The following is a 16,864-nucleotide window of genomic DNA, read 5'->3' on the forward strand; positions in this document are numbered from 1 at the left end:
TCTGACATGATTTAGAACAGGAGAGACGTGTTTGTATTACCAGTGTTGATTTGATAAATACAGACGCTTTATTGTGTTCAGATGGTTGTTGATGATGCACAGTTAGTTTTTATGTTAATGTTTGACAGACTGACATATACATTATTATACAGCTATAAACAATGCTCCTCTGTATGTCCACCAACACTGTGTTTCTTATACTTGTTGTGTATGTTAAAGCTTCATGCCTCAGGCTCTATTGGGCATTAGCAGGGACTATCTATGGGACTTCTTTCAACACCTTTATCCATTTTTTGCAACTGTTTCCTGAGTGAAGACAGAAAATAATTTCACATATGTTGTTAGTCATTTGAACCTTAAAATCAAATTGTGTTCATTTTTGTAGCTATGTGACTCCTCATATAGGTGAAAAGTGAGCTTTGAGTTAAGGCACCATCGTGATTGTATTAATGTTATGACAAAAATAAAATTGTGATTTCATCTTAAAACAGTGTGTCTTCAGTGCTCTCCAATAGTGTCCTCTGACTGTCCAGCTGCCAAAGCCCACGTGAAGGATGACCAAAACTGATGGAAATGCTCATTACCATGCACTTAGAGTAATAAGCAAACATTTTGTGGACTTGTTTGCCCTGGGCTTTGCCTCTCAGACTGTGCTAGAAGAAAATTACTAATGGCTGAATAAAAACGTTGTACTGCCTTTAAACCTTTTCGGGGAAGTCAATAATCAGTATTTTGATTAACAAGGGGACAGTATTATTATTCCCCCTGCAGAACATTCATCAACAATAAGTCAGTGAAGATGGACAAATATGGTCAAATACATGATTATTAATTCAGGTCAGTCAGGTTTCTATAAATTAAACTGATTCTGAGTACAGTGGCAAGAAATAGGGATCATCTGAATTTATGTATAAAATATTGCCAGGTCCTCATCTAAGTTGCACACACAATCAATCTGAACATCCATCCATTATCTAAACAGCTTATCCTTAGGGGTTGCCCAGTGTCCGCCAATCCCAGCTGACATTGGGTGAGAGACAGGGTACACCACACATTCACACCTACATGTAATTTACAGTGACCAATTAACCTGCATGTCTTTGGACTGTGGGAGGAAGCTGGAATACGCTGAAAACTCACACACAGGAAAACCCACGGGCGAATCAGGGTTCGAACCCTGAACCTTGAAGCGCCAGTGCTAACCACTGCATCACTGTGTCACCCTGAACTAATAAGACAATCATTGTATTGTTCTTGTCCATGTTGAATAGACCATTCTAACATTAACAGTGCAGGTGAGAAAGAGTATGTGAACAACTAATGACATCAGCAGAAGCTAATATGGAATCAGGAGCTGTGGGCTATTTCTCACATGCAGCAGGTGAATCTTCAGTTCAGGCCTTACAAGATGTCCCTCTATTAGCAGCAACACCCCCAGCGATGGTAACTCAAAAAAAAAAAAAAAAAAGAAAGAAAGAAATTAGCACAATTTATTTACTACAGGAGTTAACAGTCAACAGTTATGTATGAGACATCATTTAAAAAATAATCTGGTCCTAAGCAAGTCTTCAAATTAGGTAAAAGCAACCTCAGATGAACAACATGTGATATATTAGATGTGTATTTATTTGACAAAAACTAGTCCAGCAAAAGGCAAGGCAGCAGTGATTTAGAGAAGCAACTGTTGCTGCCCATCAACCTGGGAAAGGTTATAAAGCCATTTCCAAACATTAGTAGTCCATCATTTTACAGTGAGAAAGATTATTCACAAATGGAAAACATTCGAGACAGTAACCAATCTTCCCAGGACAACCAAGCAAATTCATCCCCAGGTCTGACCATGCAATGCTCAGAGAAACTGCAAAAAAACCAAACATTTCAGACTCTGCAGGTTACCAGTCAGTTACCATGTTAAATGTTAAAGTTCATGACAGTATAATAAAAAAAATGTGGGAAAATGTGGCTTGTTTGGAGGGGTTACCAGGAGAAAGCCTCTTGATGGCCTAGGTTTGCAAAGCTGCATCTGAAGACTTCTGGAACAATGTCCTTTGGACAGACGAGACCAAAGGAGAGATGTTTGACCTGGGCACCTTGCAGTCATTGAGTCGACCATGAACTCCTCTGTATACCACTGTATTCTGGAGTCCAACGTGAGGCCATCTAACTGACAGCTAAAGCTTGGCTGGAATTGGGTCATGCAACAGGACAATGATCCCAAGCACACCAGCAAATCTACAACAGAATGTCTGAAAAAGAAAAGAATCAAGGTGTTGCAATGGCCCAATCATAGCCCAGACCTCAACCCAAATGAAATGCTGTAATGGGACACTAAGAGAGCTGTGCATAAATGAATGCAAACCTCAATGAACAGAAGCTACGTTGTGAAGAAGAATGAATGAAAATTCCTCCACAACAATGTGAGAGACTGATTAAGTCATATAGAAAACCATTACTTTGAGTTATCACTGCTAAAGGTGGTTCTACAAGCTCTGAATCATGGGGTGTACTTAGTTTTTCACACATGGCTTCTTCATTTTGGCTTCATTTTTGGTAAATAAATAATAACACAGTGTAATCTCTTGTGTATTGTTTTATACCTGAGGTTAGATTTAAATAATTTTAAAACCTAGGACCAGATTTTTTTTATGTCCTGACACATAAAACCATAGACTATAACACTCTGCAGTGGGCTTTTGCTTTTGATAATTTAATCATATTTTCTAAAGATAATACCAGGCTCTCTCACCAACCATGATGCACTTCTTCCACCACTGATGAAGATGCAAAAACTTTGTATAAAATTTTACCAATGCACATGGATAACTTCATTCCCTTATGCTGCTGTGTCAAAATGAATTTCTCCAACAGGGAATGGAAAAAGGTACTGTACATCTTGTTATTATCATTGCATTTACAGATAAACAGAACTAAAATAACTTTTAAACTATTACAAATGGTGTTGATGTCTGTCTTCAATGTCTAAATAGTTTGAGTGTATTTATGTGTTTATATGGCACTAACATAACTGAGCTAGGCCTATCACGTGTGAATGAAGGACAGGATGGACCCAAATCAAGACAGACAGACAGACAGACAGACAGGTGCAGTGAAGTGACTTTGTAATGTATACAACAGTGAGTAATTCAATTAATTACATCTCTTTGCAATAGGGTGATTGCAGTATTAGTACCCATCGGTGAAACTTAAATAAGAACATTTATCTACATTGTAGTGAACTGCAATTCTGAGTTGCTTGTACTTTACTCAAGTACTTCTCTTTTACATAACCTATATTTCCACTCTACTACATTTCAGAAGGCATCTGACAGCTTGCTTCTTTTCAGGTTAAGATTTTGCATAAAAAAAAAACATGGCAAAAACATTAAACCAGCATTTTCCAATTTTTTGGCTTGTGATCTCTTTTACAAAACCCTCAGATTTATCTGGTGATTAACAATCTGATCACAGTATAAACAGATTATGAGAAAACTGAGTCATGGGGCCTTCCGCCTCCATATATATATATATATATATATATATATATATATATATGTATGTATGTATGTATGTCTATGTATAGTCTCTTTGAAGTCATTTTTTCCCCACTCTTTGGAATCATGTAGCAGCTCTTCATAGTTGTTTTGTGTCTCTGTAATCATTTTATGTCTCTTTGTGATCACTTTTCATCACTCTGTGATAATTTTTCATCTCTTTTAGTTCATTTTTTGTCTCTGAGGTTGTTTTGCATCTCTTTGTAAAAACAAGTACTTTTTTACTTTGATACTTTATGTACATTTAGCTGATAATTATTACTACTTGCTATTTTTACTTAAATAGCAGTTTGACTTAGTAACTTTAATTTAACTCCTATTACAAATGTTTTTACGTCGTTGTATTGGTGCTTTTATTTGAGTAAAAGTTCTAATAACTCTTTTCCACCACCGTGTACACCTGACAGCGAAGCCACTGACTCTATGAATGGATGCATGTTGTCATGGACACGCTGCTCTGTACCACTGACACGCCAGGAATTATTTTCACAGTCTGATTGGTTCCTCTCTCTCACCAGACATCGTACATCTCACACCATTGGACCACCGATACGGCTCTGGCGCGTGGTTGTGGTTCCTAAAATCCGATTGGTCAGAATCCTGCGGGACTTGGTAGTGTCACATGTTGTGTGCGAGCTGTCATTGGACAAGAGGCCAGGTGCTGTAGTACAGGGTGTACGCTGCTCGGTCATCGTCAAATATAAATACACTTGTGCTGGGCTACACACCAGTAACATCGGAGAAGTAACTGTAAACTCCAGTTGACTTCATACACAGGTGAGAAGCTTTATGTGCGTTCTACAGCGCCATATCTTTAATTTCGAATAAGAAAGTAAATGCATAGTAATGTCTTGTTTCTAACATATCTAACAGAGAAGTCAGTTGTCGCTGTTCAAATCAGGGGTTTCGCTAAGTTATCTAGCACATTTCTGGCTCAGCTGTTATACAATTATCATAAGACACAAGTCAGTAAACGTTAAACCCAGCAGCTTGAGGTGAAGTTCAATTCCATGAGTTGGATGGGAAGTGGGTCCGTCAGCTATTTGCTCCGGGTAGCCATCTCACTGTGGCTGAAAACATGCTAATACTCCGTATTATGACATGTCGAATTCGGTGACCGATCAATTTCGCTCTCCATATTCGATGCTCTTGTTCTTTTAGGTAATACACCGGTCTTTTCTTACATAATCAACCCTTCAGTGTGACAGTGTAACGGGTTACATATTTCGGGACCGGTCCTAAACGACTTAAGTTCCAGGAAATCCCGTTGCCCTTTCACCCAGTTTTACTCTCTCCTGTCATTATCTGGTGTCTGTCTCCTGAACACCCGCTTTATGTAGCTGCTTAGGTACGTGTAATAACCGTTATGGCAAGCTGTTAACTATAAAACTCCATATTAACCTAGCTAGCGTTAGTTCTGAAAATACCCTGCTTGTGTCTTCTTAATTGGCTAATGCGAGCAGCTTTGTATGTGTTTGTTGTCTTTTTTGCTAGCTAACGACATGTGTTTGGTTTGTATGTGAAGGTCAGGTCGCACAAAAATCAACAGACAAGTAGTAGTATATCGACCACCACAAAGTGTCATACTGCTAGCGCAACGATCTTAGCTAACATGCTAGCTGGTCAGTGTTCTCAGTAACCTTGTTAGATAGCCATAATCTTATGTTAGCTAGCCAAATAACGTTAGCTGAAAGATTTCTGAGCCAACACAAACTTGATGTCTGACTTAATCTAACGTTTCATATTTCTTTGAAACTGTTGTGTTTTAGTTTGATTCTAGTTTACCTAGAAGTTATCAGACTGTAGTCTTTTAAAAGCTGTACAATGGAAGAAAAAGCTAGTTTGCCTGAGGGTGTTCTGGGATGCAAATAGTGGCTGGTAATAATGCATTTTAACTGACTTAATGTTATTATAGTTGTTCAGTTTTGGGAACTGTTGACTGTATATGATTGCACCTAGTCCCACATTAGTATTTTGGAGGCATTGCAGGCACTTGATTAAATACTATGGACATTTCAAAATGGTAGTACTTGAACACTAACAACATACACAAACCTTTCTCCTCAGCCCATTCAGGATGCCTGGATCAGCCGCAATTAGTTGCTTGGGACCGTGGCCCAAAGATGTGGGTATCATTGCCATGGAACTGTACTTCCCAGCCCAGTATGTGGACCAGGCCGAGCTGGAGCAGTTTGATGGTGTGCCATCTGGTAAATACACTGTGGGACTGGGCCAAGCTCGCATGGGCTTCTGCTCAGACTGTGAAGACATCAACTCTCTGTGCCTAACGGTGGTCCAGAGGCTGATGGAGAGGAACAGCCTGTCCTACGACAGCGTGGGTCGACTGGAGGTTGGCACTGAGACCATCATTGACAAGTCCAAATCCGTCAAGACAGTCATCATGCAGCTGTTTGAAGACTCAGGCAATACAGATGTGGAGGGCATTGACACCACTAATGCCTGCTATGGTGGGACAGCTGCACTCTTCAATGCTGTCAACTGGGTGGAATCTAGCTCATGGGATGGTGAGTCAACAAACTGTGTAGGATGTCTTTTCTAGAGCTGCACCTAACAGTTATTTTAATAATAGATTAATCTGCTGGTTATTTTCTCAATTAACTGTCTTGTCCTTAAAAAAAACCTTAAGACCTAAAATCCTAAGCCTGCCTAACAACAGTCTGATGTGATGTCTTAAAACGTCAATCTGAACAGTTTGAAACCCAAAAATATTAGTTTACTGGATGGAATCTTCCTTGCTCACTAAAAAATGTTTTACAACATCAGTCTGAACAGTTCTCCCTCTCAGCAGTAGTAGTAGCAGTAGTGGCAGAACCAGTTTTTGCTTGTCTTCTTGACAGATTAGGGAGAGGGTATCAAGTCAGTTTTATCATTGTGTTTTATACTGATTACAGCTTATACCTGACTGATCAGATTATATGTTTTAGCTGATGATTTTTACACTCGTACAGTATACCATGTGTTGATGTGACAGTGTTGTTTGAAATTAATGCCACTATTGTTCCATTTTAGAGAAGAGATTTGTTTATATTTTTAAAAAAATGTGTCATGCTGTGTCCCTGATCCTCTTCTGTTTCTTCTGTATCCTCTCTCCAGGGCGCTACGCTTTGGTGGTAGCAGGTGACATTGCTGTCTACGCCACAGGAAGTGCCCGGCCTACTGGGGGTGCTGGTGCAGTGGCTATGCTGGTTGGGCCTAATGCTCCTCTAGCCTTTGAACGAGGTTAGTTAACTGATAACTGTTTGTCTCTTGTTTTCAGTTTGTCAGGCAGCACTCTTCAATGTCTGATTTATTGATAAAAGACCACTGTTGTTTAGTTGATCCCATTATCTGAATGTTTACTGATTTCACAATCTTTGTACCAAGTCACTGAAGTTTGGATTTAATCTGCTCAGCTGTTCAGTACTGAAATGATCACTGCAAGACACTTGGAAGCAATCTGTTTATAAGAGCTAGGCTCTCTATGTTGTTTTTTTGTGTGTGACAATTGAGTGATGATTACACTTTGCACTGGTTATATCAGTAACTGTATATGTTTCTGAGGTGTTGAACTGTACTTCTTAATACCAGAAACTACCCCAGTCACTCTAGAAAAGTTTATTACAACAATACCTAGAGGTGAGCATAAAACAAAATTTATCATGTGAAAAGATGTGGTTTGCCAGCTTAGGGGCAGTGCAGTCATGAACTGAGTGTGTGTGTGTGTTTTAATGTGGTATCTGTGTATTTCTGACATCTGCTGTGGCCATGGTGCAGGTCTGCGAGGAACTCACATGCAGCACGCATATGACTTCTACAAGCCAGACCTGGTGTCAGAGTACCCGGTGGTGGATGGCAAGTTGTCGATAGAGTGCTACTTGAGTGCCTTGGACCGCTGCTACTCTGTGTATCGCAACAAGATCCATGCACAGTGGCAAAGAGGTGGGTTATGGTTAGAATAAGTCCAACCTTATGAGCCCAAGTAGAATCCTTATCAGATAAATGTTATTAAAGATCAGATATCAGGAGACCCTTTTGTAAAACACTTACAGTCACAGATCTAAGGTTCCAGCAGAAAAAAATGCAACATATTGCTACATAGTATGACTAGTTATTATATAGTATTATGTAGTAACCAAGTGATGCCTTTTTTTTACCTGTTTATATTTGATGGTCAAAGTACTGTCCTGTTGGAAAGGTGCTGTTACTGTCATACATGTGGAGGGGAGTGTAGTGGAGGAACTGGACAGGTAATTAGCCTAATTAGTTAAGAGGGTTTAAGATCTTTCCTGTTGGCTGTGCTAAGAAGTTTACATAAGTTCAGTGATCATGAACTAGTTTAACAAGATGAGCCTTTTATCTGATGTGGCAATATGTACTGTATTATCTGAGACTGGTAAACCATTCATAAGTAGCACTACATGTCCAGCTCTGTGCTCTTGGATTGATAGAATGGTGTTTGGTATAATGGAGTTTCCATGACAGCACAAAGACAAAGCACATTAGCTCTCTGACATGTTGGTGTATTCCTGACCTTGAAATTGGCTTTATCACATATTTTTGTACTTACTCTTAAGAATACCCAACACACTGTCCTATGTCATTGGCACAGTTGCATAGTGCAGTGAACACTTGGCCAGGGTTCGACATTATAACCAGCCTGCTGGCCCAGGCTCTGGGCCAGTTGATTGCATGTTCCACTGGCCCACTTGGGCCACAATCTGTTGCAAACGCCAGCATGAGTGCGTTAACTACACTTTTTTTTTCTTAATTAAGCGTGTACAATTTTTTTTGTTATTTACTGAATTAAAAGTAATGTTTCTGGGTCAGTGGTTACTATGGTGGGGCCTGTGATCTTGAAAAGCCAGCTATAACTTGATGTTGTCCCCTGCTTGGCTTTTCCTTGCTTTGTCTGCATACAACTCTCCCAACTCTGTGCCATGCACACTGCACTAATCAAAACCAAACAAAGCCAGGTACATTCATTTAAAACAGTAAATAGTGTTTTCTAGTCTTTTATTGTCATTCTTCTTCTTGGCAGAGGGTTCAGAGAGGCGCTTCAGCTTGGAGGACTTTGGCTTTCTAGTCTTTCATTCCCCATACTGCAAGCTGGTGCAGAAGTCGCTGGCCAGACTGATGCTGAACGATTTCCTGAGCCACCCCAACCCCAACACTGAGACGGGACCCTACACAGGCCTTGATGCCTTCAGGTAACCAGCAGATCGGGTTTTGGTCCTTTGATAAAGCATACTCTTAAAGGTACAGAGGGTGCATAAAGATGTGATGGTTTGGTATATTGTATATGCTCTTAGGTTTACCTGTTCAAGTGATGAGAATGAATATGCCACAGTTAACAGTGTGCCCATGTAACCATATGAATTACTTTATGTCAGTGAAAACAGTAGTAAATAGTGTGTGGATTAAAGTAACTGGAACATTGTTTGATGCACCACTGATGAGTTTTCAAATCTAATTTTTCAGTAATGTAAGGATCACTAACTCCATTCCATTTACATCCATTGTATTGAGGTGGAGCAGAGACCTCAGAGACAGATATCTCAGAATCTGAACAAAATACAACAAAACTATCTGCATGGAGATGTAAAACTCTGGACATAATTCCTTGAAATCTGCCAGAGCACAACCGTGGTCTTCTGTGGCAACACAAACAAAACCCTTGTCACAAATCTCTTGCTGTCGTGTGTGTGTGTTTTGATGGCAGAGATGTACAGCCAGAAGAGACCTACTTTGATCGGGATGTGGAGAAGGCCTTCATGAAGGCCAGTGCAGATCTGTTTGAAAGGAAGACCAAGGCCTCCCTACTGATCTCCAACCAGAATGGAAACATGTACACACCCTCTGTCTACGGCTGCCTGGCATCACTCATTGCACAGTATGTCTCAGTATCTAAGTTTTCTCTGATTCTCATTCATTTCCCTACTGTATTTAATCTGTAAGTGATTAAACCAGTGCCAAAGAGCCAGGAAGTCAAAGCCATTCCCTACAGGAATTTGTGAAAACCAACTTACCTGAGAAAATGTCATCAAAACAACTCAAAACAATAACTCAGCAGAGAAAAGAACAAATGGCCAATGGCACAAAATGGGTCATTTGAAGAACAGCTGTAGACGCACTGCTTCTGAAATGCTTCCAGTGGAAACTGAACTGTGACAGAGATTTAACAGCCAGAACTCAGTGCAGCTGTATCTGGTGGATGCCCGGCCGCAACAAACCAACCTTCCTTGCTGTCTCTTTAATACAAGGGACTCTTTTTTTTCCTCAGGCGGTGCAGCACAGTGACTCCTCTCAGGTTTTAGTCTGACAGGCCTCATTCAGGGCAACAGTCACAGCACAAAGCTAGCCAGGAATTTACACAGAAACTACTCTTGGGCTGCGAAATAACACTTGAGTGTTATTGTGTGTAAGGAAAGTTTTTTGTTGCCTCTGTGTTGCAGACACACACCTTCACAGATAGCAGGACAGAGGATTGGAGTTTTCTCCTACGGTTCAGGATTTGCTGCTACTCTGTATTCTCTCCGAGTCACACAGGACCATACACCTGGTAAGTTAACCACAGTTAAACTGTGTGATGTGGATGAAATTAGAATATATAGATGCTAGTGTGTTCTTCCATGTGATTTGTTGAATGTTTGTGTCAGGATCTGGTCTGGACAAACTCGTATCCAGCCTGAGTGACCTGAAGGTCAGATTGGACTCGAGGAAGAAGGTTTCACCTGCTGTATTCTCGGAGAATATGAAGCTGAGAGAGGAGACTCACCACTTAGGTATGACAGTGCTGCCACTGCTGCTCATGTCTGATTCTGAAGGAGCCATTCTCTGTGGTGATTTATAGTGACAAGTCACAAGCTCAGCCACAGTCTGTCAGGAGGGAAAGCTAACACAAACTCCTTAAAACAATGAATGCTTATTTTTTCTAAACTCCTGTTAAGTTTTTGGGGGAGTTGTCACAACTATGTAACTATGAGACTGTTGATCCAATATACCAGGGAAGAAGGAGCTTGATGGGTGCTATTTTTTCATTTCATGTTGTGTGATAATACAGGAAGGGCATCTTTGTAGTTCACTGCAATATGAAGCATGGCTGACAGTGATGTTTTTGTCATTCTCTCTTTCATTATCACTTTTGTTTTTCCCAAAATGATATTTAATTAATCATGAATTATTTATAGTAAAAGTAAAACATCTTGCGAAATGTGAGAATACTGTACTCAGCCCTCAGGATGCAACTTTAGGCAAACTGGTTTTCAAACATAAAAACACACAAACAAATTCAACACATTTGTGTAAGGAAAAAAAAGAGGTTTAAATACATCAGGGTTAGTGGCAGTGTCCAATCCATAGCTGATCAATAGGGTCCAACACCAGTGCAACTGGAATCATTAGAAACATATTGATGTTAAGTTTCTGCAGTGTTGTGAACAATGAGTTCATCTCACAAACAGGACTTGTCCTGATGTTGAGAGTCCTGAATTTGTCACAGCTTGCTATCACTGTGATAATTTTCTTCCGTCTGTCCATTCAGCCAGCTACGTCCCTCGAGGCTCAGTGGAGGATCTGTTCCCAGGGACATGGTACCTGACGCGAGTGGATGATAAACACCGCAGGGAATATGCCCGCAGACCTCAAGACCATGACCTGCCAGCAGAGCCGCAACTTGTACGCTCCAGCACTGCCACTGAGGTACAGGAGAAATAAACATGAGGACAGTTTCCTACTTCATATCATTACATCTCTTATAAATCAAAGGAATTCACCTTGTAGATCTGTAAATGCAGTGGATGATCAGCAAATGGTAGAAACTGATGATGGGAATCCCTGTGGAGAAATGGGTCTGACCTTGCGTTGCTGTTTAAGTTGTATTTGTGGTTTATATCAACTTTGATCTTATATTTATAGTTTTGTCCATTGTACTCACCAAGTTAATCCAGAATTATCAATTAACATTATACACTAATGCATTAGATTTTTTTTACTTTTTCTATTGAATATTTAATATTAATATTCTATTTTTTAACTGTTTATAATATACAGGAAGGAAAACATTAAGGATGAAACTCTAAACCTAACCCACACTCTAATAGGTCAATTCTTAAATTCATTATAATGTACCATTTTTTCCATAACACAGTTCTCTCAGCACGTACTGCACTCATCAGTTCCAGGCTTCTGACTAAGTACTAAAGTAAATAAATATCTTCATAAAACAGGGGGAACTAGAGGTAAAACCCTGTCTATAGTATAAGCCCATTTCAAATGAAGGTCTGCTTTTATCTGCAGTAGATACAAATACAGGCTATTGTTTTGTGCACAAGCACTGAAGAATGTCAAACCATATCCTGTTCAGTACAAGATTTGTATAAAGCATCCCAGATTCAATTTAACCAAAGAAAAATAGAAAAGTTCAGCCCTGATTTAAATGAACTGAGAGTTGGAGTAGATCTTTCTGAGAGTTTGCTCAGATATTTGAAACTGATATAGAAACTGAACACTGCTTCTCCGTGTTTAGTTTGGACTTTTAGGGACACAAAGCAGACCTGCCCCAGATCATCTGAGAGGTTTGGACAGTTCATCAGAAATAAAACACTCAGTGCTTTATTGACCAACAGTGTTTATGATGATGTTGTGTCTATGATGTTTATGGTCTCTTTTCCTCCTCTAGCACATCCCCAGTCCAGCCAAGAAGATGCCTCGCATCCCTGCAGCCACTGCATGCCCTGAGGCTGCTGTCAGCAACTGAGAGCACTCAGCTTACCTCTGAGAGGTATCAAACTCCAGTGACTAGACAACACTAGAGGTCAGAAGTGTCGCCTCCCAAATCATTGTACATTGAACTTAATTAGGTCAGAATAAGTTTGTCATTTAAATGTCCAGTGGGGGTGTGTGGACAGATATGTTCTGTGTCCTGCCTGTACTCTTCCACATGTAACACTGTCAACTCCATATATACTGTCCATTGTCGTCACAATAATTTTTATTTTATTTTTTTAAGAAAACCTTTATTTCAAAGTTTACATTTTTACATATTTTCCTTTTGCATTTATGCAAAATGGACAGTTGTTTATTTGGGAGGAGCACAGGCAAATGTTTGAGTTCAAGACGCAGAATTCCTCCTGGCAGCTGGCAGCCAGTGACAGGAAGAGGAAATGAACATAATTAATGTGGCTTCAGGCCTCCTGCTGATTAAAAGAACAAAGGGAAGTGGGCCTCAACTGTGTTTATGTATCGAAATAGTGCTGCTGCTGCTGCCACAGCAACCCAGCATGAGATGGAGCTCATACCCCCACTCTGCTGTTTGTGTTCAATACCTCAGTTTTTTCTGAAGATGTGTGGTCAGTTTTCTACAGGACCCTGCAGTTTCTGTGACAAAACACAAGTCCAGGACCTAGTGATGCTGCACACAGGGGGCTACTGCACATACTGCTTGGAGTCTTTAAACTCCTGTTGACTGCTGTAGCTGAGCTAATGTATACTCAAACAGAAGACCAGTTCTGCTCTGTAGATACAGGTTAAACTGAGGCTTTTGTGGATAACACCGATGTCAGCCTAGTTTTTCTATTTGCCTCCTGTTTTAGACATCTGTAATACGACAGCCTGAGCAGATGCACTGCGAACTTGGTGTTATATCATACTTTGTAACAGATTTTGTCTAAAGATGAAATAAGTAGTCGCTTAATTGATGAGTTGATTGTCAAAAAATATTTGATATTGAATTCATCATTTGACCAAGCAAAAATGCCAAACTGGTTTCAGCTTCTCAATACACAAACAATTCTGTTTATGTAGAATAACAGGAAATTTAATGTGTTTGTGTCTCTGATCAGACAAAACAAGATATTTGAAGCTTGGGCCTCAGCTGGAGATTTTTTGTTTTCTTTTGTTTCTTTGTTTGTGCAGACTAGATGATCAGATGGGTTACATTATTGTATTGGGAATAATTAGCAGTTGCAGCCCAAATATACCACAAGTAATTTTGCCTTTTCACTGCCACCACATGTGTAGTAACATATATAATGAGTAAATAAGCTAGCTGTAAATGATCTACTGCAGTCATAGTGCTGCAGCATGTCTGAGATCCTCTTACTGTACAGCTCAGCTCTGAGCATTATCTGAGCTGTAGAACACACAGTAGAGAGTGGCCAACATCAGTAGGCTTAGACTAGTCTAAACCAATATCAACTAAAAGGAAATCAGTACATCAGTGTCATCCTTTAAAGGTGCAGTCAGCTAAATGTGTTTAGTAGTAACTGTAGGAACAGTATAGAGTTGTCAGATTTTTTTTTCCTTTTTTGTGATTATATTTTGACTTGACTCACACATGTTAAAGTCACCACCCTTTGGGAAACATGAAGTCCTTCACTGAGAGGATGTGGGGCTGCATGTTATTGCAATGCTTAAGAAGTCTACCCAACTTAAGTTTCCACTGCAGATATCCACGTCTGCTCAAGTGCAGCAGCAGAACATCTACTCAGAGTCCACCAAACCAAATCTAATGCAGGCTAATACAATCCCAGCTGCAATGAATCTTCCCTTCCTCGAGCTTCTCATCTGTTTGGTGTTGTGTGATGCTGTTGAACTCTATCATTATACTGGGGGTGTTTCTAATTTTTTGCGCACCCCTGATATATACATGAGGGTGGACTGAATATTAAACACTTCCCTGAGTAATGCAAAATGATGATGATATTGAATTGTCGCCTCTCTAACGACCCTAGAGTTTTGATGAAGGGATGGTTCATTGCAGAGGTGCTGAATTAGACTGCATTAGTTTTAGACAGATGGACCAAAAAACTGGAAATGTGACTTCTGCCATGTTAAACATTTCATCTGTGTATTTCACTCCTGTATAAACTGACTGATGTAGGGCAAGGCATCTAATGCAACACCAGGTTTTATTCTGGTTTTCCATGTGCACAGGCAATGGTAGAAGGTTGAGGGATGGGTCCTGTGCAAATACACTGATCTGCACTGGATCTGCCTCATTCAAAGCTTTGACGCAGCAGCAGTTCTACAATACAGTGTGTTCAGTTTGTGCACAGAGTCAGTAAAAAGTAGAGTTGCATCTTCAAGGATATATAGACTATATCAGACAGTTGGCTGTGGACATTTCTCTAAGAATTGTTTATGTTGTGACACCACATTTCCAGGCGGTGATTGTTAGAGTTTGACTTGACTCTCTGCATTACACCAAACTGTCATACATTCACATCAACCTGCTACTGTGAATGTGAATTGCACTGTGTTACAGTGTTGTTGGTTTTCAGCCAGATGGCTAAATTGTAACATAGGAATTAATATTAAAGCCGCTGAAGGGCTTTGTTTAATCTATTTCTAGGTCAGGAAACTGAAGTGCAACATACACAGCAGAAATGTTTCATTTCTTATGATTACAGCAAATTATTTTGTTTTCAGTGGCTTTTATCTCAATGTGGTTGTTTTTCCTGTTTAACACTGACTGATATGATTGGACAGTGGCTGCAGTCAGCAGGCAAAAAAAAAAACAAAAAGAAAAGAGCTCAGGCAGAAAACATCAGCCTTAATCTAACAGTGTTGGTGTGTTCCTGTTCCTGTTGATGGCTGGACCAGCTTGTGTACAGGCACACAGGGATCAGAGGAGTCGGGACAGTTGATGTTACGGTGACTACATTCTTGAAAAGCCTTACAACAAGCATGTATGAATTGTAAACAGACAACGCTTTTCTTCTAATAATGTACAGATATTCTTTTTAATTGTACAGTCAGACTTGGATCTTCTGGAGTCAGGCCCTACTCACACCAGCATAGCAAACACACACACAGTGTCGCTGTGTGTGCTCTTGGTATGACTAACATTTCATGTTTGTAGGGTCTGTCTCAGAGGTCACATTATCTTTACCTATGTTGATGGTAATGTACATTACAAACTGTAAAATTATTTATGCTGTATAAATATGAATGAATGGTTGTCTCAGCAGATTAATTTTATCTAGACACTTGGTGTAATCATGTAGATTCAGAATAAATGGACTTTCAACATGTGTAGGGTGTGTGATCATTTTTTTTTTTTTTTACCAATCATCATAACAATGAAAATACACACTGAAGGTGCAGTAAAACCATGTTACAGAGCCATACAGTACCACACAGCTAATCCCATTCTTTCTGTCCCATTCCTGCCACAGTGACATTTCAGAGCATCCTCAAACAAAATATCAGCTCCAAAGTTAAGAAAGAATCTCTCAGGTTCTCATCATCAGGATCCTGTTTATAGAAAACAAAGTAAATTCAGGGGTAACAAAATATATAAAAATGTTCTCTTCTAAACTTAAGCACAATTCTGTCTCACTCAGAGGCAGCTATATCAAAAAGCACCAAAATGTTATGGTGGGAAACCGTTAGGAGGTCAGATACACACAATAAATCAAGATGCACAATATATAGATACAATAAAGGATATATAAACAAGTCATGCCAAACTATTGGCAGAATGACTCCAGTTAAACTTATTAGTGGCTGCATGATCTCCAAGTGAGTTGAACTTGAGGGCTGTATATTTGGAGTCTGAATTCATTTTATAGCATTTCAGTTACTGTATTTAAATGCACTTATGTTAATTAATAGTCATTAAATGTTGTTGAGCGAGATTTTTTATATAAAATAGACATCAGAAAATATCAACTTCTTCAGCTGCAAATCACCAATCAGGTTACAGCTGAAAAAATATTCAAAATTCTAATCTAACAAACAGTAGAATACCTGCACTTTATCATCCACTGAGGAAATGAAAATGTGTGGACTGCACTGAATAAAATATAATAGTGTTAACTTATTGACTCTTTTTCTCCAAGTCAGGCCCTTTCATTGCTGCAGTTGTTTTTTAAGAAATAAATGTTCATGAGTGTCACACATTAATCTTAATGGCTCCACTGGATTAAAATACTCTTTATTTAGTATCCTAAATTGGCAGTCTCAGGATTAATCAATTTAGGTGGACAGAGAGCTGTAGTGTCGGTGATGATTGAGCAGGGTGGAATGGGTCATAACATTTTCTACTCTTTTGATTTGGAGGATTCTGTGTTTGTCTGTGGAAGAACAGCATCTACTGGTGATATGGTCTGAGTTAATACGCTCTTTCAAGATTGACAATGCACAGAATCATTCAGCCTCTTAGATTTGTGTCTTACTTGATGCTGTCTTGCTCTGATGTCATGCAAGCATAGGCAACCTCACATGATCTAGCCAGCTGTATTTTTGAGGCCAGGTACAGCTGCTCTCAGGGCATGATGGGAAAGCTCTCCTCTGGTCTAAGAGCTGACTGT

At 39.6% G+C, this 16,864-nt stretch overlaps 1 protein-coding gene across 2 annotated transcripts; it reads left to right on the forward strand.

The window, feature by feature from the left end:
- Positions 1-4,162: 4,162 nt before the first annotated feature.
- hmgcs1 (3-hydroxy-3-methylglutaryl-CoA synthase 1 (soluble)) lies at positions 4,163-15,583 on the forward strand. Of its 2 annotated transcripts, none has more exons than XM_018667831.2 (10): positions 4,163-4,328; positions 5,619-6,076; positions 6,666-6,791; positions 7,326-7,490; positions 8,590-8,758; positions 9,271-9,441; positions 10,004-10,110; positions 10,208-10,333; positions 11,092-11,249; positions 12,229-15,583. In XM_018667831.2, the coding sequence occupies exons 2-10, from the start codon at positions 5,629-5,631 to the stop codon at positions 12,304-12,306; spliced, it is 1,548 nt and encodes a 515-aa protein (XP_018523347.1). In that variant the 5' UTR covers positions 4,163-4,328; positions 5,619-5,628; the 3' UTR covers positions 12,307-15,583. The 2 variants fall into 2 exon arrangements, with proteins under 2 accessions (XP_018523347.1, XP_018523348.1); XM_018667832.2 differs by lacking the exon at positions 4,163-4,328 and adding an exon at positions 4,878-4,899.
- The last annotated feature ends 1,281 nt before the right edge of the window (positions 15,584-16,864 follow it).

The sequence above is a fragment of the Lates calcarifer genome, linkage group LG9 (assembly GCF_001640805.2).
Source record: "Lates calcarifer isolate ASB-BC8 linkage group LG9, TLL_Latcal_v3, whole genome shotgun sequence".
NCBI lineage: Eukaryota > Metazoa > Chordata > Actinopteri > Centropomidae > Lates > Lates calcarifer.